This window comes from Xenopus laevis, chromosome 2S (assembly GCF_017654675.1).
Source record: "Xenopus laevis strain J_2021 chromosome 2S, Xenopus_laevis_v10.1, whole genome shotgun sequence".
NCBI classification, from domain to species: Eukaryota; Metazoa; Chordata; class Amphibia; order Anura; family Pipidae; genus Xenopus; species Xenopus laevis.
Genome location: NC_054374.1, coordinates 63,212,948 through 63,240,559, shown reverse-complemented (window position 1 = coordinate 63,240,559; position 27,612 = coordinate 63,212,948). Strand labels below are relative to the sequence as shown.

The 27,612-nt window shown below is 38.0% G+C and overlaps 1 protein-coding gene across 2 annotated transcripts in view; it reads left to right on the top strand.

The window, feature by feature from the left end:
- Positions 1-2,075: 2,075 nt before the first annotated feature.
- slc26a9.S (solute carrier family 26 (anion exchanger), member 9 S homeolog) overlaps positions 2,076-27,612 on the top strand; it is a 49,055-nt gene continuing 23,518 nt past the window's right edge. Inside the window, exons 1-9 of one of the 2 annotated variants that reach the window (XM_018249378.2) lie at positions 2,080-2,245; positions 23,324-23,508; positions 24,554-24,693; positions 24,777-24,887; positions 25,363-25,538; positions 25,800-25,964; positions 26,054-26,206; positions 26,712-26,794; positions 27,391-27,538. In XM_018249378.2, coding sequence (XP_018104867.1) covers positions 23,384-23,508; positions 24,554-24,693; positions 24,777-24,887; positions 25,363-25,538; positions 25,800-25,964; positions 26,054-26,206; positions 26,712-26,794; positions 27,391-27,538 — 1,101 coding nt within the window. In that variant the 5' untranslated portion in view covers positions 2,080-2,245; positions 23,324-23,383. Of the gene's footprint in view, positions 2,246-23,323; positions 23,509-24,553; positions 24,694-24,776; positions 24,888-25,362; positions 25,539-25,799; positions 25,965-26,053; positions 26,207-26,711; positions 26,795-27,390; positions 27,539-27,612 lie in introns of both variants that reach the window. The other variant, XM_018249379.2, reaches the window with a different exon arrangement.

Below are 27,612 nucleotides of genomic sequence, written 5' to 3'. Positions count from 1 at the left end.
AGGAGTGGCCACACTTTACTAATGCGAGGTCTACTTTTAGGACAGGACTCCACAGTCGATTCCGGCGCGATCTGACCCGATGCGCAAAAACGCAGGCGTCAAGTCGGATGCAATGGAAATAAGGTAAGTAATTCTATTGTCGGATCGTGTCGCAGCATTGATGCGACGCAACACGACTGTTGGATGCAGACGCTGCACGCTGCGTCTGCATCCGACAGTCGTGTCGCATCGCATCTACAGTGCGACACGTCGGATCGCGATGGAATCGTCTGTGGAGTCCTGCCCTTAGTGATATTATGATCTACACCCATAAAAGAATTGTTAGAGTCTTTTCCATGTAAATATTACTTAAATGCTGAAAATGTATATTGCTATATTTAAAATCAAAAATTTCTTATGTAACCTTAACATAAATATCTGAAAGAAAAGCATGAAACGGGAGGATTAAATAGGCAAGCTGTTTGTTGACAATGTATTGAGATCTACTGATCACCAGCTAAAGGTCTACTGGTAGATCCCGATCTACCTTTTGGGCACCCCTGCATTAATCTGGTTTTGCTTCCAATAAGTATTCATTATATCTTAGTTTGGATCAAGTATCAGGTACTGTTTTATTATTACAAAGAAAAATGAAATCATTTTTAAAAATGTGGAATATTTGGATAAAATAGAGTTTATGGGAGACGGCTTCTCTGTAATTCAGAATATCTGGAAACTGTGTTTCCGTATAATGGATCCCATACCTCTACAACAAAGAATGCTGTCCAAGCAGCTGATAATGGGTACCACAAGTGTGTAAAAAAGATCCATCCCTAAACAATGCCCATTTACTATATTTACTATATATGGACTATCTACAATACCCTGATCCTTGAATTCATTCAGTTTACTGATTTACCAGAGGCTTCAAAACATTTGCCAGGGTCAGAAACAAAATATTCTGTTCTGTATGAAGCTAATATAGAAATTTAGCTGTTTTGCCCTCATATTCAGAAAGCTTTGAATTATGGTAAGGCCATCCCCTATGGAGTCTATTTTAAACAAATAATTATATTGTATTAAAAACAATTAGTTTTTTCTCTGTACAAGCTACTGTATATATACGGTGGATACACTGGTTTATGCTTAGCATTGCAGGTCAGTTGCTAAAGGAGTACAGGTGGGACATCCCTGATTTACAATAGTTTTCCTGTAGTTTATTGTAATATATATATATATAGATATATATATATATATATATAGATATATATAGATATATATATAGATATATATATAGATATATATATATTCTAATATGCATAAAAGTATTTTTATTCTATACAGGAAGAAGTCTAAACTAGGATGTCAGCTACAGACCCACCTCATTGCACCAACAAAAGCAAATCCCTTACATATATGCATGTCCTTACAGCTTAATTTATATAATCATAATTGTATAAGCAACACTATACATTTTATGATAAAGTCCAAATGTGCTAAGAGACACAGGAGTGAGGAGGTTCCTGTCCTATAGAGTTTACAGTTTTTTAATCTCAATATAAGACAGAAGCAGCAGGAGGTGGTCCCAGGTCTCACCCTGACAACTACCTATCATTCTCCCCTCTGTGGAAGAGCACCACGCCTGTTTGTCTCACGGGACTGGGGGTGGTCTGATCACAATGCTTCCTTTTGGAAGTTGCAGAGAGAAAAAGAGAAAAAGATAATTTCAAAGTGTATTCACAGCCAGGGGGTGGGGTGGGGGCTAGTCAGCAGCGCCCCTCTAAGCCTTTTGCCTTTTCCTCTCTCCTTACCTAGAGTTCAGTTCTTGGGAAACCTTTGGAGTTCTCAATGTGCTCTATTGTCCTTGGGTGTATTTAGGAAATTTCAGAAACAGATCAAGGTAGTAAAGGAAGCAAAGGGGTGGGAGAGTGGAAGCAGGAACAAAAAGAGGGCTGTTCTGTTCTCCCCACTACCCCCTCCACTTTCTATCCCACCCCCCCCTCTCTTCTTATCAGTTTCTCCTATCTCTTGGATTGAGTCCTGCTGTACCATTCATAATCACTTCTCATTGGCAGCCAATCCAGAGACTCTTTCTGCTTCCCCCCTCCCTATTTGCCACTGTTTATAAATGAGTCAGTTTGAGATCAGAAAGGAGAGCGTTTGCAGTTACTTTTTTCCTCTCTGTTTCAAGTACCTCCACTTCAATTACCTCTAGCACACCTAGAGCCCTGCTGGTGAGATCATATCTTGGATACCAGACACTTAGGTAAGGACTAGTCAAATACCTTATTACACTGCGATAAACTTGTCGCTGCTTTATTTCTGGTCTGTTATAGTTTACAGAGCTTTTGCATTCTCAGATTACTCAGGAATAATATTAACTAATGAGGCTGTGCATTGTGTATTCAAACAATATTATATATGTTATCCAAATGCTTCTGAGCGGTATCTGTTTATAGTGGGAGAGATATGAGTTGTTATACGAAGGCATAGTGCACTGAAGGTGCATGTCAGTGTACAGAGATATATTCATTGTATTGGATGTTATTTAGGATGTAGATTTGCCCAGAAATTGGGGAATCAACTGGGGTGAATATTAGGTGTGTAATATGTCTGTTTACAGGTGGCACTTTTATGAAAAGGTCTATTGTAGACTTACATGACATCTAGGTAATCTGGCACTGAAATGTATTGGGTTTTGTTGCCATTAGTAAGATTAGTATTTAACTGCTCATCGTAAGAATTAATATACCATTCGAAAATGTTTAGAAGGCATGGATTTTTTTTGTTTAACTAAATGGACCAAATTAATTTGCCTGTCAACATGTTTCGTACAGAGCACGTCCTTCACATATTTTATTTTCAGTTATAAGAACATTTTTCCCTTATCTTCCCCCCCCCGCAAACACACACACAGGCATGAAAGACAAACCTTTCAACTGCAAGTCAATCTAAAGCCTAGACAATAGGATACATATCCCTACTGCATAAGAGATTTTAATTCATGGCTGAAGTATAAACAAAACTTACCTATTATACTACTATACTTACTGTACTGTCTAATCCACATTCACATCTTCATTATTCTAACTGATTAAATCTTATTTCTGATTGGTTGCTCTAGGTTACTCCACTGTAGCACATTTGCACCATACTATCAGATGTTCCCCATGGTTAGTCACTGAGTTATCAGGGCATGCACCTTTCACAGATACCGAATACAACTTCTACTTTTAATATTCAGATCAATTCATCTGTTTGTAATGGACTGAGATAAAGAAATATTTTCTGGAATTTCTGAAAAGCAGACACACACATACTGTGTATATATATATATATATATATATATATATATATATATATATATATATATATATATATATATATATACACATATATATATATATATATATATATATGTGTATAGAAATAAATATATGTATTGAAATAAATATAGATATATTCATACATGGAGCATCTTTCTGTAGGTATATTGTCTCTGATTTTTATACACAGCTATTAAATGTAACATGATTTTCCTCTGTGTAGGATTCAATGCATCTCCCCCTCTTATAGTATCTGGCAGTTAGTGGGTTACTTTGCGTCTTTCCCAGTAAGGACTCTCTCAAAGTGACTTCTTACTGAATCTTATCAAAGAACAAAACACTCACATTGCTGTGGAGAAACTGATAGGAAAAATATGATATGGAGTGGAGGAAGCATTAACTCTTTCTAGTTCTTATGAAGACTTTTCCATATTACCGCTAGGGGTAAAACACAAAGGGGGAAATATTTTGTGAGGGGCATGTGGCCATAAGACCTTGATTAGATAGGAAATACTGTTGGCTTTAGTATTGGAAATTATGTTATTTACTATGAACAGGATTAGTTTTAAAAGCATTTGTGAGGCAAATGTGTACAATGTAAGACTGCATTCAACTACAAAGGAGTTCATTCTATGGTGTCAAAGGAAAGCATATTACTGCACTGGTTTACCTGTTTGGTCATATGCTACAGATCTGGTACAGAAAATATAACACAGGCAGACTCAGATAAAAAATCACTTCCTAAACTGCCGGACTGTCCTATAGGGAGCCAAAGCAGTTGTTGGAGGGCAGCCTAGGTTGTAAATGAATATAAGAGTTACTTTTGAAGCAAATACTTTTTTGCTGTCTTATTCATGTCTTGGATGTTTCCACACATCATAATCTTTTATATTTGCCTTTTATATAGCAAGTTAAGAGCTACTAAGGGTCCTGAACTACTCTTGGACTGTAATAGGGGAATACTGCAAGACTACTGCAAGAAGAGTGAATGAACTTAAATTGTATGCAGTATTTAATAGGTTAACTGATACTATTAAAGGAAGCTGGAACACATATATTACTTAAGAGATTAACCCCCTCCCCCGAACATCAAGGTATTATTAAATGAAACTTGCTATAACCTGCCTATGTTTTGTGAACATAGCACATTGAAACTACACAGAAGCTGGATACTACTGTAACTTTAATGTAGCTATGATATGCAATTTATATGCCTGTCACCAAGTTGAGCATCATTACTAACAGGAGGACAATAATATGCAGTCAGCAGCAAGGGGTTCACACCTGTCCATGCATTCAGGGAAATTTGCTCCCTAATATATCAGTGCAATAAAGACTGGAAATTGGAACCTGCATATAAATATAAATGAAGCTATAATAAATACAGTTCTGAAGTGCTTAAGTCTATGCCCTGGGTCTGTCAAAATGGAGTTCCTATAAAGAGATGTGACTATTGTAGTCAAACAATTTGAGGGCTTCAGATTGGTCACCCATGCCATGAATCAAGTGCTAAAATAATGAACGCATTCAGCTTCAGGGTTGCAACACTGCATCTGTATAACTATTGAATGTAGGGAACTGGCAAAATCATTGGGTCGTTGCTTTTCCTATAAACTAATCCATAGGTATCTTGCATAACTATCAACCCAGTTCCTGACAGACTGATGATGTTGGGAAATGAAGTTCACAGGAGCAAAAAGTTATTAATTTCCAGAGCTAAATAATTGGTTTATTTTTCAGGATTTACTCACAGTTCTGCAACTGATCGTCCTATAATTTGAGCTTTCTGGATAATATATTTTCAGATAAGCGATCCCACACCTGTACATGATTGTCCAATTCCCCCCCCCCATTGCATAGCAGTGCTGACTGTGTTTTTCAGTGTCAGACTGGGATGCAAGAAAACTTTAGACCATGCTCCAAGCTAATTTTCTTCCACTTCTCACTCAACCTTTTTCTAATCTTAGTACTTTTTCTATCTATTTGGCCCCAATGTTTCCTTACAGAATTAAGAAATGAACATGAAATTGTTACAATTTTGTTTACAAGCAGGAGGGCCCACTGGCACCTGGCCCACCGGGAGTTTTCCTGGTATCCTGGTGGGCCAGTCCGACAGTGGTGTTGGTGTTTTATGAATACTTAATACTAATATTCATTTACTGCTCAAAGGTCCAACAGACCAATGAGCTGATGCTGTAGCCGTCTGCAGGCAATACAAATTCCAATAAGAGCTGCTGACTTAGCCCTCCGTAAATAAAAAAAAATCTGTTTGACGGATTCAGAGATATTTCCTTCTGTTTGATTTGTCATGGCAGACTAGAAAAATACAGGTGGCATCTGTCTTTCAGTCATGGATATTGTTTCCTTCAGCTGAGATTGTTCTGTTCCTCTTAAGTGTTCAAAAATTCACATTACATTGCGAATGGTTTAATGCTTTCAATAACTATAATAACTGATAAAATGTGCGATGGCCCTGCCTATGACTGAATATTATACATAAATGAAATGAAATAAAATATGTAATCCGCTGCCAGATGTTTGGAGTGGTGGCGGGCCTCTAAAGTTAGACTGCAGCTGGTTTCACCATCTGATTCTGATTCCTGTGTGAGTGTTTGTCATCTCTCATAGCTGTTTTATAAAAAATATTTCATATCCAACATGTGTCAGTGCAAACACTGCTCTTTACTGCTTTTCACTCCTTACACAACAATTCATTACGTTATGCTCTGAAAGTTTCCTCATAGCATTAAAATTGTTGGCAGGTGTAAAGGTTCTTCATACTGAAGTTCAATTTATTGTTTGCTCACTTCTGATATGACTTTACCCATTTTTTCTTCTCTGCTCTTTTTTTCTCCAATTGGTCTCTTTGTGTTACTTTAGGAGAAGTAGCTTTAGACTACTTCAAGTAATCCTACAGTAAGGGGCGAGGTATTCAACTGTAATGTAAAAATGCTAGGAATAATACAGTCCACAAAATGAAGCTCAGTCTGATTTTATTTGTTATGTACCCTGGTGTTTCAGTACCCTGAGTATCTGTCTGTTCACAGAGTGCCTGTGGCATTATGAAGATTTAAAGCTCATCCCTACATGGTTTTTATAAAAAGTATCCATCTTTGCCAATTTTGTCATGTATCACCATTGTGAGAAAAAATGCTAGGGGCAGTTTCAGACAGAATGGTTCTCTTGGCAGAAATCAAGGAGACTCCTTCCTTGTGAAGCAACTTCGGGCAACTTCGGAAAACTGAGTGCCACCCCGCTGGCAATTTACATTTAAGCCTGCGGGAAGGCAGCGGATGCAGTTTGGGGAGATTAGTCGCCCTGATAAATAGGAGATTTGTCACCAGGCGACTAATCTCCCCGAATCTGCCTGTGTGCCCTGAACCTTATGCAGATGCTCCAGTAATCATTTCAGCATAATTGTATTCTTTCATGTAACAGTGAAATGGGGGGTCCAAAGTGCATCAATTTCCTTCCCTAAAAGCAAATATTCCCATGTAAACATGTACTGTAATTTTGTATGTGGACACTTTATAGATATTGCAAACATGTAAACATAAAAATGTGCAATTAGTTGGAAAATAAAATGTTTAATTCAAATTATAACATATATGCATCATGCTTATTACAAGCTTGTTTTTGCAGAGTTTTGCTTAATTTTTTAACAGAAGTTTTGCCAGTTGAATCTCACTAAAAGATGTCTCTAACATTCTGAATGGGCAGGGCACTCACCATTCAAATGTAATATAAATCACTGCTAGATAATGTCAGTGAATGAGGTTCTCTGAGAATTGTCTGCCATTCTGATAAAGTAGTACGTAAGCCTCCTGGTTTGTGATACATATAGTAGTGGGTACATTTTTTGCTAAGGTGATAGAATACAACATTCCATAGTGATCCAAGAATCCTGTGTTGCACCTTATTTGAGGACTCTCTGCTAATTATTATACAAATTAAAAGGTGGAACTTATCTGATGGGGGTAATCATGTATTTATCAAAGCCAGTCAGTGAATTACATAGGTGGGTGCAGGCCAACAGTTATATAAAGAAACACTGGGTATTTTTTGCTTTCAGTTCCTATAAATGTATATTCTTAAGATTAATATCCTTACTGGACCACGGACGGTATTTTACATAGATTAATAGTTGCTTGAAAGAATTTTAACTATAATTTAGTACAGAAATGGAGTGAAAAAATGCAGGGCCTGATTTACATAATGGGCACCCCTAGGCCCACTACCGTTCGTCGCCCCTGTCCCCTTCCCTTTATTCCTGCATATTTTCATCATCATCAATGGGGATTGGCGCATGATAAATTTTAAAAATTATTGTATCTCCAGCGCATCACCTTTGTTTTTGAACCAATGTGGGTGTGGTTGAGCAGCATGCCGCCCCCTAAAATCCTGCCGCCATAGGCCCGGGCCTAGGTGGCCTTTCCACAAATGGATGGATGCTGTGTGCGCTGCGCTATGTGTGGTGCTCCCACAATTGTACACCAATAAGCCTCACCCACCAACACTTTCTGGTTTCACCCACTTTAATACTAAGTTGCAGGATTCTAAACTCTTGCATCCCCCTGAATAAAAAAGTACAGGGATCCCATCCCAGGGCATCCCTCCCCAATTCCTGCACTGGGTATAGGATCCATTATCCAGAAAGCTCTGAATTGAAAGATTTTAATCAAGTAATTCAAAATTGTACATGATCTCAGCCAGGGGCATTTCTGCCATGAGGCAAGATGAGTACCTTGCCTCAGGCGGCCGCTTCCCAGAAGTTACAAGGGGCGGCAAAAAGCCGCTCCTGGTAACTTTAAGAGACGAATTTATGGTTGTTAAACCGGAGCGATATTTCGCACTCTGCGCTAGCAATGTGCCCCTCACCGGACCTCCCGATATTTCGCACTCTGCGCTAGCAATGCACCCCTCACTGGTCGGGAGCCTGCGGGCGGCATTGCGAATGCCGCCTCAGGCTGCGTTGATGCCTGAAACGCGCCTGATCTTAGCTAAGATATAATTAATACTTATTGGTGTAGAAACAATCACATTGGGTTTATTCAATGTTTAAATGATTTTCGCAGACTTATGGTATGGAGATCCAAATTACAGAAAGATCCCTTATCCAGAAACCCCAGATCCTGAACAGTCTAGATAATAGGTCCCATATCTGTACCATATTTGATCAAGCATTGTTTCCTTCCACATTCAGGCCAAATGAGGTGCTAGTGAACCATACTGTAAAGGCTTCTATGTAACCCAACCCCTCCCCTCCTGCCGCTGTATAAGCTACTGATGTAAGGGCAGGAATGTTTGACCTTTTTTTCCTTTCTTCTGCACCTTCCAATCTTTATTTGCTCATGTCCACTGGTGATAAATTTTGTGTACTATGAAATCACAAGACTACAATTTTTGCACTTGACAGCAAAATAAACAAGGAATAAAGAGAGCACAATGCATATGTAATTACTCCCCTTCTCTCTTTGTTAATTAAAAAACAGAATACATCTAAAAAGTAGAACTGTATAAAATTAAAAAGCAATGCGCAATGGCCATGCCTGTGACTGAATTAAATGCTAAGTTAATTTTTTGGTGTTTCCTCTACATACTGCAATAAAACAGCAGCCCAATAAATCGTAAAGATTGCACAGGGAGGCCATACACACGGGTTATCTAGGAATGGATTGATGAAAAGACTACCCTAGGCTATAACCTAGGGGCTCATATATTTTTTCAGTTATTTTTATTTGTATATATTTAAAATGTATTTGTATCTGCACTGCTAGGCTTGGGTCTGGTCAGGACAAGTGCACAGTACCTGCTGGGATAAGATTAGACATACAAAGCAAGGCGCATGCATCTGACGTCTCTTAGACATGTCAGGTTCAGAGCGCAAAGCACATATAAAAATAAATATTAAAAAAAGTAAATACAAATAATTATTATAAAAAGCTAGATAATAGACCCATTTTTTCCAGGTTCACCCATTACCCTGGCCCAACACAAATAAAAATAAATGTGGCATTCATTGACGGTGCATTAATCTACCACTGCTTTGGAGGCTGTAAGGGTCAACTTCATATTTAATTGTACTTCCAGACAGACCAGGATAGCTAATAGTTGATAATTAAAAGTTAATTTTGTATAGTAGTCTAGAAAGGGTTCCCATGGGGCCTCACATCTCATTAATCCGCCACTGGGGTTATCTGACAAAACCTTGATACAAATGGTTTGATATGAGATTTAGCCATCTACATATTGTACAGTTTGTCTTGTTGGACAACTGCCTTAATGGGCAGATCTTAGAAATCAAGAGGTGATGCTGCTGTGAACGCACAATTTATTATTTTATAATTTATTATTATTTAGAGTTATTAGCAGTGGGGATTTCAGCTGTCTACTAAAATTACAGATTTATAAAACATCCCCTAAAAGGTGCAGTAAGGGGTCCGTTTACTAAAGCATGGTAAAAATATGCACACAAAATATAGACAAATTTATTGCCGAATACCAGTTTGTCTTGCCAGTTTACTAACTTGCAGTAAATATAAATTTGCAAATTTTCTTGCGCAAGAATATGTGTTTGCCAGTTATCGCATTCACTGAAAATAACGCTAAGTAAACATTAATGCCCGGTTTACTAAACAGTGAAATGTGCGAAAGACAAAATTAACGCCAGAATATTCACAAAATTTTACCGCCATCTATATAGTGGCAGTAAATTATTTTTCCAGTCAGAAAATTTGCAAGGGAACAGGAAATATCCCATAATACTTTTTTTTACCCATCATTCTTTGCTGTAGCCATTTCTGACAAAAGAGAGATCTGTAGCTATTGCTGACAGGATGTTTTGGCTTCTGCTTCTATTTGCTTCAACAGCAGCAGTTTCAGCTCAGAGGCGTATTTTTGGCTGCGGGCATCACAGTCCAAGAATTCGTCAGCCTCAACGCTTTCGATGGCACTTGATACTTGAAGACATGACTGACAGTGATGTCAGAGAGCTATTCAGACTGAACAGGCAGGCCATACTTGCCTTGTACAGTTATATTTCCCAGGATCTGGACCCACTCACAGCAAGTTCACAGGCCATTCCAGGCATATTGAAACTGCTGGCAGTGTTACATTTTTTATATGATGCATGCATGTTTGATTGGTGTTACTCTGGCAGTGTTGTTGGATGGTATAATCATCAGTCAATAAAGTTTATGAGTTTTGAAGATGCATTTCTAGCCATAAATGTCACAATAAAAATTGGCATAATAACCGCCATAAAACAAGACTATTTTATAGCATAAACATTTGCAAACTTAATTTGACGCCAGAAAATTCGCAACTCGCTAAAATTACGGCAATTGCAAGCTGGTTCTTTAACGTGGTTACCGCAAGTGATCGCACTGACTTCTGAGCGCATCGCTATTTAAGTAAACTTAGTCGCTGCAAGTATTTTGGAGGAAAAATGTTCGCAGTGATAACATGTGGAAACATATAGTCAGATTTATCAAGTTTTAGTAAATGGACCCCTAATATTCTATGCTGTCATTTTTATAAGGCTCTCATAGTATTGAAAATGAGAGCTAGTAAAAAAAAGAGACACTCAATATGAGGTGTGGTTAATGCAGAGTGAGAGAATGCAGTGTTACCAAGACTAATCTGTGATATAATGCATCTGTGTCTGCCCCAACAAGGAGCATATATGCTAGGATTCCTCAAAATGACCCTTTCAGAGCCACTAATTGATATTATGATTTTTTTTGTCAATAATCTAATCTGGTTATTAATATCTTGTTAAACTGGTATAACCAACAGCTGTTTGCACAAGTTAAGGAAAACATAACGAATATATATACATCTATCAAATCTATCTATCTATCTATCTATCTATCTATCTATCTATCTACCTATCTATATCAGTTGATCAATCAATCTATCTACCTATATAGCTAAGCAGCTACTGTCCTGCATGTGAATATGCTTTGTGTCTTTGGGCCTTTGGACTGCTGTATACAACTAATGAATGAGTTAAAAATGTACTCTTGTCTAGAGGTGAAGGGGGATTAGAGATTCTACGTCAGATTACTGGACATGTGGAGTTGTGACGTACGCTGGGGAGATAATCCCCACCGGTACTAGATTCGTACAACTTGTCAGAACAAGAGTTAAGCTGACTAGAACTGGACACAGCAAATAATTTGACAATAAACATCTGAGTGTGCCAAATGACATCATATTTAATATTTAAATACTGGTATATTTTGTGTTCATATCTTCATCCCAACATACTGTGTACATTATAACATTACAGAAATCTAGAGTATTATGTATAAAGAAGACCCTGTAGACCCTGTAGACATTCGAAAACGTATGCCTTTGTGTGAACAAATTTTTCTTTGCGTGAATTTAAATAGCTTTTAGAACACGGAAACTGTTTAGTAACCACTTCCGACAGTGGAAGACCATTTGCGAATTTTATAGTTTGTGCCAGTGCGCAGTAAATGTAATAAAACTTCTTACTGAAAAAGTCGTGATGTTTGCTCCAAAAGATTACGACACCTTCAAGCACTTCTTAAGAGTGTGCAATTGACATTCGCAATGTGCAATTAAAATTCGCAATGTAATAACAGTTTAAGGAACAATATTACATTGCGAGATGTGGATTTTTATTCTTATTGGTGCGAATTGTTTTGCTCTATTAATCAAACTCTAACTTTCACATATTGATAAATATGCTTCTACTAGACACTGGATTGTGAGTGAATATTTTTGTGGTAAGCTCTAATTTAACATATAGGGTCAGATTTTTCAAGGGTCGAATTTCAAAGTAAAAAATACTTCGAAATTCGACCATCGAATTAAAATACTTCGAATTCGAAAATCGAATTCAAACTTTTTTCATTGAATTTGGGTATTCTGTGGTCGAAGTAAAATCGTTCGATTGAATGATTAAATCCTTCGAATCGAACGATTCGAACGATTTTAATGTACGATCGAACGATTTTACTTTGACTTCAAAAAACTTAGAAAAATGCTGTAGAAGGTCCCGATAGGCTAACATAGCACTTCGGCAGGTTTAATTTGGCGTTTGGAGTATTGAAGTCAAAGTTTTTTTAAAGAGACAGTACTTCGACTATCGAATGGTCGAATATTCGAACTATTTTACTTCGTAGTAAGTCGTAGTATCCTATTAGATGGTCAAAGTATCCAAAAAATTACTTCGAATTTCTTTACTTCGAAAATTCCCTCAAATTCACTTCGACCCTTGATAAATCTGCCCCATAGTGTAGTATGTGAAGAATATTATATCTTTGCTTTACTAAATTCAGGTTGTGAAACAGGGAGTTGCTAATTCCTACACCATCAGTCATAATGATAAATGACATCATACTGGCACATAATGCTTGAGATATTGGTAAGACACACCTACTAATCATGCTATAAACAAATAGCACAATGTCTGACACTACACAGTGATAATGCTACACTACACAAAGGATAACAGCAAAACGGCTATAGTTGGCTCATTTATTAGGCCTGGTCAGTAGGAGAAAAACATCTCAACGGATCGGTACCAAAATAAGGTGCTACGGTTTAGAAAGACTTTTTTGTATGAATTATTGGTAACTTCATAGAGGTGATTAGAAAAGGCATATTTCATTTTTAATCACATACTAGCACCTGTAAGCATCTTTTGGGTAACCACACACAGATGGTTTTCTTGTTGCTGTGATTATAGTTCTACTACACCCTCAATGTGTACTAAATTCTTGTTTTTTTTACAAGATAGTTTACATTCTTTCTTCCTTATCCCTAATTTACAAACATTCTAAAATATTTTTTCAAAATATGAAATTGGCAGCACTCCCAGTTGTAGTATAAAACCGCCTTTATTCTTTTACATATATCATGGCAACAGCAGCAACGTTTCGGACCTACAATGGTCCTTTTTCAAGCTGACAAAGTATTTTAAAATATTTTTTCACCAAAACACTTTAGGGTTCCAGATTCACTATCTTTTGATATACATTAGCAAATCCAAACAAAAATGCATTTTCATGTTGAATATTCCACTATTTTTGCCATAGTGGTAACCCCTACATATAAAGACACTCACAAACAATACACAGTTCTCTGATTAGTGCCTGTTCTTAGATGCCACGCCACCCATAGCCTTACTTTTTCTTTTACTTATAATCTTTTATCACTTTTCTTTGTTTATTAAAAGCAGATTAAAAGTCATTTTTGACAGTTTGCATTGGAAATGTCACTTGTTTTGAGAAACCGGGGGAAACTAAGGGAATAAACTTCATCACCAGATTCATACCTTTGTACATGGGTGCAAATAGGGCCCCATCAGATGACAGCAGATCACGTGGGAGCAATGTGAGAGGGACACAAGCATGTTGCTCTCCATGGTGCTGAATAAAATTAAACAGATGCATTTATAGTCTCGTCTTGTTCTAGTGGCACTGGAGTCTGGAGAGGGTGGCGTCATGTCACATACAAACACTATCCCATTGTTATTCCACACACCAAAGACAATTCCTCTTACAGTATATTTTCAATAATATGGAATTAATTAGTCTGTTAGAAAAGCAAGCAATGAAACAATTGAATAAAGCCTTGCTGCAAAGTAAGGCTAGAAGGGGCCAATGAAATTGAGCAAGGTCTCCAAGCCTGAGGATGGATATTATTCTTAAGTAAGATTTTTTTCAAAGGCCTTAAACATTTTCAAGTAACAGACCTTTTTATTTGAAGAAATACTGACTTTATCTACTTCTTACCTTTATTTAGTCAGTTTGCATTACACATCAACAATCTGTTTGGTCTTTTGAAAAATAGGTCTCAATGCAGAATTCTGCTGGAGGAGCACAATTAACTGATGAGTCTAACTTTTGGAGCACTAGAACATTAGCCTAGTCCTGTGCCTACTGACTATGCCTTACCTTGTGCACTTTTTAATCTCCAATTTGTTCCTATATGTTAGACTCCCATCCACTTAGACTGTAAGCTCTACAAGGCAGGGACCTCCTTTCCACTATGTCTCTTACCACATAGCACTTAAACTCTTTGTCCTAATATGAATATGAATTCTGTGTATATTTATTATGTGATTTGTTTCCCCGTGTATACTTTTATATATATATTGTACTTTTATGCATTGTACAGCACTGCGGCTGCTTAACAGCGCTTTATAAATAAATGTATATATACTGTGGCATGCCACTGGCCTGCACATGCACTTTTATGGGGGAATTAGCATTTGGTAGGCAGGTAGCATAGAATTTGGAGCTTAGAGATAGGGACACCAAGGCTTTGAACAATACACAGTTTTTTTAAGCACTGGGCATTCCCAATAAAAGGCAACAAAACACCAGTTCAGCAACTTTAATGTAGAACATGCATTCTCACTCAGCCCTGCTGGCTTCCCCTCCTGGGAATCAGGCTCACTAGCCACCTTTTTTCCAGGCACTGTCTCTCTCCCAGTAGCACCACTCTAGGAGGTATCAGGAGAGCCCTCAGGTGTGATAACACAGGCCTTTTACCTTTCCTACAGTAGGTAGCTCCTCTCACAGCTGCCACTTAATTACATTGCCAAGAGGGAATATTAACCCTACCTGAGCTGAGTATTCCTTTGCCACACATATAAGAGAAAATTAATACATACTTACCGAAATTTTCTTTTGCTGGTTAATGGATGGCTTCATTTACAAGAGGGTAATCTCCAACCCCTATACCCGACTGGACAGAGCACCTTCCAAGATTCCACAGGGCAAAGAAAGAAGAGATATATTGTTCAACTATGTGAAAAAGTTACAGATACAAGGAGCAATCACGGTAGTGCCAACAGCACAAGAGAGAACAGGATTTTACTCTCAAATCTTCATGTTAAGGAAGAAAACAGGAGATTTCAGATCAGTGGTAGATCTTAGAAGACTAAACAAATATCTTGTGGTAAAACCATTCAAGATGGAGTCTTTATTCAGGAGTATTCCGGAAATCAGACCAAAGGATTGGATGCTTTCCATAGATCTAAAGGATGCATACTTACTACCGTTCGGCCTAGCTACATCGCCAAGAATGTTTTCAAAGATACTTATAGCGCTAATAGAAGAATTAAGGAAACAGGGGATTGCTATTTATCATTAGACGACATACTGTTGTTGGCAAAAGATCCAAGAACACTTACACAACACAAAGATGAGGTGATTTGGTACCTGCAGCAACAAGGTTGGGTGATAAACTGGGAGAAGAGTCATTTGTCCCCTTCCCAAGATTTGGTGTATTTGGGAGCCATATTTTGCACAGAATTGGCCATTGTAACAATTCTGGAAGAGAAGAAACATAAGATAAGAAAAAGGTTTCTTGGATGATAAGCAGGACAACATGTACAGCAAGGCAGTATATGAGTGTCATGGGTCTCCTAACCTCCATAAAACCGATGTTGCAATGGGTGAGATGGAACATCCAGATACTTCAGAGAGGTTTTCTCAATCAATGGTATATAGAAGACCAAGATTGGAATCAGGAACTATGTGTTCCTCAAGAAGTGAAGAATTCATTAAGATGGTGGTTGAAGACCGAACACCTGTCAAGAAGAAGGAGATTAGGAGACATTTCCTGGGAAGTGATTACAACCGACGCCAGCTCAACAGGTTGGGGCACATACTGGAAAATGGAGGCAATACAGGGAAGATGGTCACAAGAAGAGATTTTGCTGCCAGAGAGTTAAGGGCAGTGAGATTAGCACTAGAAGAATTTGGACACTACTTAAGAGACAGATCTCTGCTAGTCAGAGTGGACAACACAACAGCAATGTCCTTCCTAAAGAAACAGGGTTGGACAAGAAGTATACAGTTGATGGAGGAAGTAACACCAATAATGTTGTGGGCACAGGACAATCTAAAAGATTTGTCAGCATTGTACATGCCAGGAAAAAACAATAAGATAGAAGATTTCTTAAGTCGAACTTAATTAGACTGACATGAGTGGGAGCTGAATCACAAAGTGTTCAAGACAATTGTCAGCAGATGGGGCCAGTCAATCTTAGATCTTATGGCAATGAGCGACGGATGCATTGGCACAAGATTGGAGTGTGGGTCTTCTATATGTATTTCTGCCAATTCCACTGATTGCAGCAGTACTAAGGAAGGTCAGGCAGGATCAGGCGAAAGTGATTGTGATTGTGCCAGAATGGCCGAGGAGACCTTGGTATCCGCTGCTCAGAAGGATGGCAGTGGACAAGTCAATGAGGTTGCCAGTAATTCCACGGCTGCTAATACAGGGGCCAGTAGAACACCCACAAAGAAGTGCACTAGCCCTCGGGGTGGCTTTTGAGAGGAGCAGATTAACAAAATCTGGATTACCAACAGAAGTGGTAGAGACCATGATGAGTTCCAGAAGGAACTCTACGAATAATCAGAGAGCCTGGAGAGTATTCATGGAGTATCTCAGAGAAAAGAGTATAGAGACGGAGAAGATGTCAGTAGGAAATATATTGGAATTTCTACAGAGTGGTTTGGAGAAGGGTATCAGCGTGAGGACCTTAAAATCTCAAGTATCGGCAACCTCAGCCTTTACAGATAGAACATGGGCTCATGAACCAGCAATGAGACAGTTCATGGCAGCCATTTTCAGATTACGACCTCCTAGAAAGAACGTGGCTCCTTCGTGGGATCTGCCATTAGTCTAAGATGCCTTGATGGAAAAACCTTTTGAAACCCTGCAGGACCTATCAGAAACAATGCTCACTTATAAGACAGTTCTTATTGCAGTAACGTCAGCAAGAAGAGTGAGTGAATTAAGGGCCTTATCAGCACAAGAACCATTTGCAGTCATTCATTCAGACAAGGTAATTTTAATAATGAATCCGACTTTCCTACCAAAGGTATTGACATCTTTTCATTTAGACACAGAAATAGTACTTCCTTCATTTTTTCCGGAGCCAAGCTCTAGTCAGGAGGAAAGATGGAATACTTTGGATCTAGTCAGATGTCTATTCATCTATTTACAGAGAACAAAGAAGTTGTTTGGGATTCCTGCAGGAATAAAGAAGGGCCAAGCAGCAGCTACTTCAACTATAAGCAGATGGGTAGTAGCTAGTGATGGGTTTGCCATGAATTTCGTGAATTTCCCGCAAAATTTGCAAAACGGATGAAAAATTCACGAAACACAGATTTTGACGCTGGGGACAATTCGCCGGTGTCAGAAATGGGCGCTGGTGTACAAGTTGAAGTTGGGGCGTCAATGGGCGTCCTTTAATCATAGATTCTGTCGCTGGCATCAAAAAACTTTGACTTCGCCGGCGAATTTTAGAGGCGAAACTCAGAAATTTGCAGCAAATTCGCGCCTGCCGAATAAATTCACCCATCACTAGTAATAGCAGCTATACAAAAAGCTTATCAAGCAAAAGGAAAGCAGATACCAGAGGGGATTAAGGCACACTCCACCAGAGCAGTTAGTGCTTCATGGGCTGTTGATGCATACATATCTCCAGAAGATATGTAAAGCAGCAACATGGAGTTCCTTCTCAACATTTCTAAGACATTATCACTTGGACATGAGGTCAACGGCAGAGTCAAGCTTTGGACAAGGTGTCCTAAAGGCAGTTCAGACTGTTGGAAATAAAATATACATTTTCTTTTTTGACATACACAGTAGAATTTTGTTTGTCTTTTTCAAAACCCTCCCTATAAATATTGCTTATCAGATCCCTCTTGTTAAAGATGCCATATGAACCAGGGAAAAGAGAAAATGAATACATACTTACCAAAATTTTCCTGGTTAATGGATGGCATTATTTACAAGATCCTCCCTATGAAGCTTAATTATAAGACAAGAGACAAGGGGGAGGGGTGAGACTATATAGGCAGTGACTAAGAGTCTTAATTGCTTGGAAGGTGCTCTGTCCAGTTGGGTATAGGGGGTAAAGATTACCCTCTTGTTAATGATGCCATATTAACCTGGGCAAATGCAGTTTAAATGCACTCTTATCAAACACCCATGAGAGAAAAGCAATTAATACATGAAAATGTACTTTGTTTTTTACATTGAATCAGCCGAACCTCAACTACGACTAGTGATGGGCGAATTTATTCGGCAGGTGCAAATTCACGGCGAATTTGCGCGTTTCACAGCCAGCGAATAAATTCGGAAAATTCGTGGCAAAAATTCGCCGGCGTCAAAAAAAAAATTTCGCCGGAAAAAACTGAGGCCGGCGTCAAAAAAACGGGCGCCGGTGTCAAAAACGGGCGCCGGCGTCAAAAATGAGACCCCGGTGCCGTTTGGCGAATTTTTAGCCGTTTTGCGAATTAGACGCGAAATGCGCAAATTTTTTGGCGAAGCGAAACGGCGCAAAATCGCCCATCACTAACTACGACATCTTTTTCTGATCCACCTAGATTTACATAGCCCCATTACTTATGTTAGAGCAGAGTCTGAACATTTTCTCTCAGGATAAAGTGCATTGAGATTAGGCTGTGATGGAAGACTGACAAGTTATAGGGCTTTAGCCTCTGTTGTTAGTGTTTTATATGATTACTTCATCTGTTTGCATAACTTGGAGTTTAATTTGCTACCTTTTCTTCAGTGTTTGCTCACAGTGTTTATTTATATTTTTCCTTTCTGTCCATTCTTTCAAGAGAGAATTACCCATGGATCATATGAGTTGTTGATTCACCTGATTTGGAAAGAAGCATGCAGCTGATTTTGTGATATTAAGAAATAGGCAGGTCTCTATAAGTTGTGTGAGCCTTTAACCACCTTAGGAAAACGTTTCAGTTGAGTGGAAATAGACATAGTAGAAAATACACAGCTTCAGCACCTTTCTCAAGGTTTTTAGCTCACTAAGCATGTTTAAAGGCCAGTACATAACAACATTCAATTCTAGGACATTAAAAAAAGGTGGATGCTGTGTTCTATGTATTCTATAAATTTGTGCCAAAACTTGTACTCTGTGAATAACATTGTAAATGAACCACCACATGACAACATATCCATTAGGGATGCACGAAATCCAAACTTTTGGGAATCGGCTAAACTCCCAAAACCTTCATGAAAGATTCAGCTGAATACAAAATAAATACCAAATTAAATCCAAATCGCAACCCAAATTAGGTTGGGGATGGAGAAAGAAAAACATGCGCAATGCACAGTTAAAGTATCTTTAATTCCTTGTTTTATGATGATAAGTCACGTGATTTATGGATTCATATTCAGTTCAGCTAGGCACAAGGATTCAGCCAAATCCTGCTGAAAAAGGGCAAATCCTGCTGAAAAGGGCCAAATCCTGCTGAAAAGGGCCAAATCCTGGACTCGGTGCATCTCATGTGTACAGATTTTATAACAAACAAAAGAACAGACTGACTCCTTTTCTGAGGATTTCGTTCATTTCAGTTCCAACATGAAACCTTGTGGTGCTTACCATGCAGCAACGTAAATAAATGTGGAGTGGCGGCCCGGGTGCAGACTGTGCAGTCGGCTTCTGGTCATTGGGTTTCTAGGGGAGACTGTCCTCCAGAAATGGATAGATATTAAATCTTGTACAGACAATGATTCTCTTCACCTGTCAGCTGTTTAAGACTCAGGCATGATAAGGGGTAAACATTATATATGGGTGAATTGAGAGGGAAAGTATGAGTAAATAATTCTCTCTTTTCCAACTATGACATGAAAGAATCATTTGTTGTATTTTATTGTGAAAAAAGGTTTGCAGAACTTTCACAAAGAAATAATATATTTGCATTGAACATTGGTGGCATGCTATGTAGGCTGCAGAAGAGGTGTGAAAATATGGCCTGAATTGTTAATAAATGTATCCATAATTGCAAGGGAATCAAAGATGAATAGGGAAAATTATTTCCAGAGAGATTCATAAATTCATAGTCTGGGAGAGATAAAATAGCAGAATAAGAATATTAATTGTAGAGACATAAACACTTAAAAAGTGAAATGGCAATCTTATACCTAATATTAAAGGGGCCATCCACCCAAATTTTTTTTTTGCATAATAAAAGTGTAGATTTTAGTAACATTCCAACCAATATATATAGAATAAAACATTCCAATGATATTTGTAAATGAAGTAGCAATTGGAAGCAATTTCTTGTTATTGCCTTTTCAGTTTGCCAAACTTCATAAAACAGTTCCCAAAATGCCTCAAAAGCTTCTGTTATTCACAGAACATCCAAGGCATTTTGGGAATTGGAGACTTGGCTGACTACATATACAATGTTGCAACAGTTTGAGTAGTCAGGAAAATATATATATATATCTATTGATACTACTCTTGTATATTATCTGTACATTTGTTTTCTGATTGATGCAACTGTTTTACTTTTGCTTCAAAAGGCAGATCAGAAAATCATTTGGGTCCTTGTTTAAGATACCAACAGGCTCAATTATTTCTTTTGTTTTGCTGTTTTGCAACAGAACTGATCATTTTGTCATAATATGTCCCCCTCATTCACACCTGTCATTCCCATTTGCCTTTTCTATTCCAATTGCAGTCTGTGTGAGATATTTCTGGCACTCTCCTCTGGCAGTGAATACAACAGTGCCGAAAGCTTGGGAGACATGGTGCTGTCTGAAACCAATGTGATAAAAGATAAGCAAAGTAGCACAGGATGACAATCTAAATAGAAGCAAGCTATATTTTACATTAAATCAGAAAATATTTTTTTCTTGTAATCACAAAGGTCTTGGCAGTCTTGTATTAAAAACTGGGGGGGGGGTTATGTAATAAAAGGTGCAAATCTCCTTTAGCAATCAATCAGCAGGCAGCATGTACTAGTCTAACAAATGTGCTATTGGTTCTATGGGTTACTGCACCTGGGCAAACGTTGTACCTTTTATTACATCTGTAATCAGTCCAGTTTGAGCCACTATATTCCAGTACAAACCAAAACATTGTCAGATCTATGAACTGTATGCCAATTTATATTAATAGGGCACGGAAGTTATAACATATAAGGACATCCATATGCCTGTGTTTAAACACTGCAGCAAACTGTGTAACACCTTCTTTGAAAAAAAAATCAAATACTGCTACTTTTTCCATTCATATCCGTACAGGATATGGTGAAATCTGAGAGAAAACAAGAAACAGAAGTCTCTATGCTTTCTCAAGTCTGTTTGCATAGGCCGTGCACAAAGACACCCTGTGATCTTTCAGAGAACAGCGGCTGAGATTCCCAGCATAATCCATGTCACTCTGAAGCACTCTGCGCACTGCAGTCCTATTGTTACATATGCTTGCTTTAAGCCCTATGGTGCTAGTACTCAAGCTGAAGACGTTTTTGTTCTCATTTCTATTCTAAATATCTACACACATATAAGTGTTTTCCCTAATAAATTAAATACAAATACATTATGCATGCTGGTATATATACACTGCAAATTGAGCCTGGCTTCATAAAGCTCTATTGCTACCTTCAGACCTGGAAACCAACCACCAAAAAGGAAAGCAGGTACAATCTGTGTATAGCCAGCATACCTGAAGGGATACCAATCAGCACTGGCTCTAAAGGTTACTCATACTAGTCAAAGCTTGGTTAACTTCCTTGTTTTTAATTGATTTTTTGTACAAATGAGAGGGTCAAAGAAAAACAGAGTAATTGTAGACCCATGGTTACTGTAAGGCATCATATAATCATACTGCAATTTACCAGTGTTATTGAACAGTACTAAAGTTAGTATTTCTAATTATACATGTTTAAAGTTAATGCTTTTCCATTTATATGTTGTGGACAAGAATTTAAAGTTCTTTCTCTCTCTCTCTCTCTCTCTCTCTCTCTCTCTCTCTCTCTCTCTGCATTTGTAGATTATTTTAATAAAGTCCTTATTGTAGTTACAGGGTCGGACTGGCGCAGTCGGGGCCCACCGGGTTGTGAACCTCGGGGGCCCCGTGCGCATGCGCAAAAACTAGTGCGCATGCGCGAACGTCAGCCCCAATGCGCATGCGCGAACGTCAGCCCCAACGCGTGCATGCGCAACAGCGCCGAAAAACTTTTACTGCCGTTCGGGGGCCAATCTAGGACCGGGACTGGGCCGGCGGGGGCCCAAGTGGGCCGGGGCCCACCGGGTTTTTTCCCGGTTTCCCGCCGGCCCAGTCCGACACTGTGTAGTTAAAACTTTCATGCCATGAAAGAACTTGTGTTATGAAAACATGTCATTTAGGGGCAGATTTAGCAAGGGTCTAATTTGGAATTCATGGGAGTTTTTTAGAATTCCCATGAACTCGAAATTCGACCAATCGAAATGTATTAAAAAAAAATCTAATTTTCAAACTTCGGGTGAATAGGTTTGACTGGAAAACTCGAATCAAATTCAAATTGAATTCGATTTGAGTTTTAAAAACTCAATTCAAGTTTTTTCTCTGAAAAGAACTCGAATGTCAGGAAGACTGCAAACAACTCCAAATTGATCCCAGGACGTCTTCCACTGACTAAAATAGCATTTCGAAAAGGTTTTAGGTGGGGAATAGTCAGTGTATGATAAATCTCGAAAATCAAATTCAATTTTTTTTAAACAAAAAACTCTAATCAAATTTTAATAATTCCCTAGTCGAATTTGACAGTTTTGGCCATAAAAAAAACTCGGAAATCTGAAATCATTTTTTAAAATTTGATTAAAATAATGTCTGTGGGAGATTGACTTCCCATGATTTGGAGCTTTTTGGACAACAGGTCTCAGGATAATGGATGCTATGTATTATAAAATGAAAAAAAATTATTCTGATACATGATACTTTTTAAGAAGAATAATTTACATATACTTATATTTTTTACAGCTTTCACTCTAATCTTGGGAATAATATTTTGCACAACCACACAAAATTACACCCATAATGTTCAATTTAATATTCCGTGTATGCCAAATCTTTGGACATAACAATGCCCAAGACAGAGAGAGAATTCAACCAAAACAGAATGGGCATAACAAATGTTAATTTGTGTTTTCTATCTGTTGTTGCACTATAGATCACATATAGATCTTATGGGAATGACAAATATTTTCTTCTTTTGTTTAAACAGTAAGAATTAATAGCTGGCCCAGTGACACCCCACCATTCTCAGTAATTACGGCAGCTAGAAATGAATACAGTGCGACCTCGATATATTGTTGATCGGTCGGCATATTCCTTTGAACTTTTTAATGAGGAATATGAAAAGAAGATTCGCAGCTACCCTATTGGAGGGAAAGCCAGAAAGCTTTTCAGGTAAAACTCTTCCAGCTACTTCCCACCTTACAGCCATTATAAGGCATTAACTACAGAATGGGGAAGAGGTGCAGAGTGCTAAGGGGTGCAACAGCTTAGTGGTTTTCTACAGCTTTTATTGTCTAGCTAATGCTTATTTTTATAGATTTAATTAATTACATATAGAGCCCCCTCATGTATAAATGTCCACTAAGACCACTATGGTGCACAATCACTCTGCTTAGTGCTTTTGCACATTCAACTTGCATTAAGGGCAATAAAACACAAGTTAGGGGATATGTGGGTACACATAGGGCAGTGTAGCTGCATAAATGCCTCCCAAAACCAATCCCTCATAAATACAGCACTACCAAATGTAGACATTGCTGTGTTCATATGTAAAGTTTATGGCAGGCCTGAGTGCTAAACATGGTGGCTTGGAAAACATGACGAATTTCATCTGTTCTTTTTTTTGTTCTTTGCACCCTGCCCGTCTGTAAATAAGCCCTTTAGTTGGTAGAATTTCTTAATAAGTCCTACATCTGTAATACTTTTTTACCACTTTCATAGAGCTGTATCTTTACAAGGTCACAGCAAACACATCAAGTCTACAGTAGTTCATTAGCATCCAAAGAGATCTCATCGTAGATTTGTCCCAGAAAACTGTTGTGCCAAAAGACAGCTACGTCAAGGTGCTTGTGCTTTGTTACTGCTGTTCAATTAATGTCATTGTAACAGATAATGTAATGTAAGAGCATCTTTTGTTTACTTGTCCTTTCTGATGCTCTTTCAGTATTTATCCAAACAACTGACACTTAGGAATTTGAATAAAATTAAGTCTCCCACAAAGGATAACACCAATATATATATATATTTATTTTGTAGTCTCATTTTCCCTACAAATATTCAATAGTTCTGATATTGTGCAGACCACTGTGTGCAACCTTGACTGTTTTGGATTTTTCTTAGACTTGATACAAGTAATGTCACAATCAGCTGATCAGAACTGTATTCTGCCATCTACTTGATTGTTCCCAACAGTCATTTCATATGTTCTTTGTTTTAGCTGCTCCACAAGCAAATTAAAGGCTGTTCTGTTTCGTCTTTTTCCTATTCTCACCTGGCTGCCCAAGTATAACATTAAGGAGAGTATTCTACCAGATGTCCTTGGTGGGGTCAGTGCTGGAACCATTCAGATACCTCAAGGTTAGTGGCATATCTGGGAGGAAATAGAAACCACTGCATTTATAAGGCCAAAGGATAACAAAAAGCATCCTATTTTGTTCTAGGCATGGCTTTTGCTCTTCTTGCTAACCTTCCTCCTGTCAATGGCTTGTATTCATCATTCTTTCCACTTGTGGTATATTTTTTCATGGGAGGAATTCCACAGATGGTACCAGGTAAGAAATCCTTCTCCCACTTTCACTAGCATTGGAAAACAGACATTGATAAAGTACAGGATTGCTTAAGATCATAATAAAAAATGGGAAAGCCCAGCTGCTTAATACACTACCCACTATTATGGACAGATTTCTGTGACTGTTAGACTGTGAGGGGGGCACATTTGATACTTTGTGGAACATCGTCAATAGAGTTAAAATGGGAATCAGGGCAGTAATTTGCATCCAAGGCACAGGTTACATAGCTGATAACTGATATATTCTGTAGTATACAATGGGATTCTACATAGCTTATCTGTTATCTGCTATTTGTCTTGTGTTTGAATGGCTGCCCCCTTGACTACACAGCAGCTTGTATAGCTATAATTGTTTTTCTGAAGCAAACACCCCAATTTTACCAGTTAAGGGCAATACTACATTATTTACTGATTATTTAAATCAGTAAATCCCCATTTTAATTAATCTCTTCTTACAGGTACCTTTGCTGTCATAAGCATCATAGTTGGAAATGTGTGCCTGAAGCTTGCGCCCGAGTCTCAATTCCAGCATATTAACGGTACCAGTAATGTGACCATCACTGACACAGAGGCCATGAATGCTGCACGTATGCAAATATCAGCAACACTGGCCTGTCTGACGGCAATTATACAGGTTAGAGATGTGCAACAGAATATTCTGCGGGTATTTTTATGTTTGTTACAGATATATATGCAAGGTCCATTTTCCCATGTGCCCCAAGATGACTGATACCATTCTATGTACCAGACAGCTAAAGAGATATTTGGGGTGTAAAGAGTAAAATATATATTACTCCAATGAATACTCCTATGTGTTTTCATCTATTCTTACATTTTTTTTCTGATTCCTCCTCTATTTTACTTTTAACGTAACTAATCTTTCTACCTTCCTCAGATTGCACTGAGCTTTGTACAGTTTGGCTTTGTTGCCATATATCTCTCTGAATCATTCATCCGGGGTTTTATGACAGCTGCTGGTTTGCAGATTTTCATCTCTGTACTCAAATACATCTTTGGAGTCTCAATCCCACCTTATAGTGGAATCTTGGCCATTGTTTATGTAAGTATTGGGCACTAGCATGGGACAGTAAAACAATGGTTGCCTTGGACCACAATGTGACTTGCTTTGTGCTCTGCTTCTTTTTCCAGACTTTAATAGATATCTGTAAAGAACTACCCAAAACCAATGTGGCCTCACTGATCTTTGCTCTAGTCAGTACTGTGCTGCTCATCATTGTGAAGGAGCTTAATGTGAAATATATGCATAAGATCCGCTTCCCCATTCCCATGGAGATCATCATTGTATGTTTCATTTTTATTTTTTATCCATCCTACTTTCTTTCTCAATTTTTCTTTTTTTCTTCCTTTGCATTTGTTTTTCTGATAATTTAATTATCTATCTATCTATCTATCTATCTATCTATCTATCTATCTATCTATCTATCTATCTATCTATCTATCTATCTATCTATCATCTATTTATCTATCTATAATTTCTATAATTTCTATCAGTTACATCTTTATGTAGTCTTACTATTTCATTTTGCTCTCCCCAGATTTGATGGTTATTGCTTAATTTCTATCTTTTCATGTTTCTCTATTATTCTCATTTAATATAGTACATACAGTAGTTACATACTCATGTAGACACTTTGATATTTCCTGATGCATTCTGCTTCACAAGTTTAAAGGATGAGAGCAGTATTTCATCCTTCCAATCAAGAACAAATCTCAAAATACAAATTCAAAATTAATATAGGTGTTATAGTCTCTCGAAAAATATAAATTTCTGTGTCTCTCATTGCAGGTTATTATTGCCACAGCTATATCTGGTAGCTTTGACCTTCCTGAAAAGTATCACATGAATATAGTTGGGCATATTCCACTAGGGTAAGTGACTAATCCTTTCATCTTTAGGTTTATCTATGACTTCTCAGTGTGGATATACTTTCTAAGGGGTTTGTCCTATGGGATTCTGACTGTGCTCCTTCTAATATCTGTTCTGTCACACATTACATTTCTTCCTCATGGTGACCTCTCTTTAACTTTGCTGCCTCTCAATCTTTCAGCCATTTCTAATTAAGCTCAGCCGCTCAGACTTTCATCTGTTTGCTTCCTTGCTTCTTTTCATGTAGAAGGCTTTTGGGTGATCAGCAGTAACACACCATACAATTGTCTGAGTGACAGTGACACCTACTTGTTTTTCTAGCAAGGGAAATGTATAGACACAAGCATCAATTGTAAAGCTGCACAGGCTGCTTTTTATTAACCTAGGGCTGACAGCCAGAAAAGCGGCCCCTCTTGGTTTGCTTTCCTGGACTAAGCATTAAGTTGCATCATGAAGGCTTGAGGTACAATAACATTATTTAAATAACAGAACGTTTGTAATTGTTTTATTTAAGCCAGATACAAATCAAGATTATGCCATAATCTTTACTGGATCATTAATTGTTTAGTGAGGTCATGTCTTATCTTCTCACTTTTAGATTCCCATCTCCCACGCTGCCCACTGTTGGTCAGTGGGAAGAAATGATTGGCACAGCCTTCTCTTTGGCTATCGTTAGCTATGTGATTAACTTAGCAATGGGCAGAACACTGGGATCTAAGCATGGCTTTGATGTTGACTCAAACCAGGTGAGACCACCATGCTATTCTCCTTTCTACAAGCTAAAACAAGACAAGAGGGATCATTTATGAATGCAAGTGCT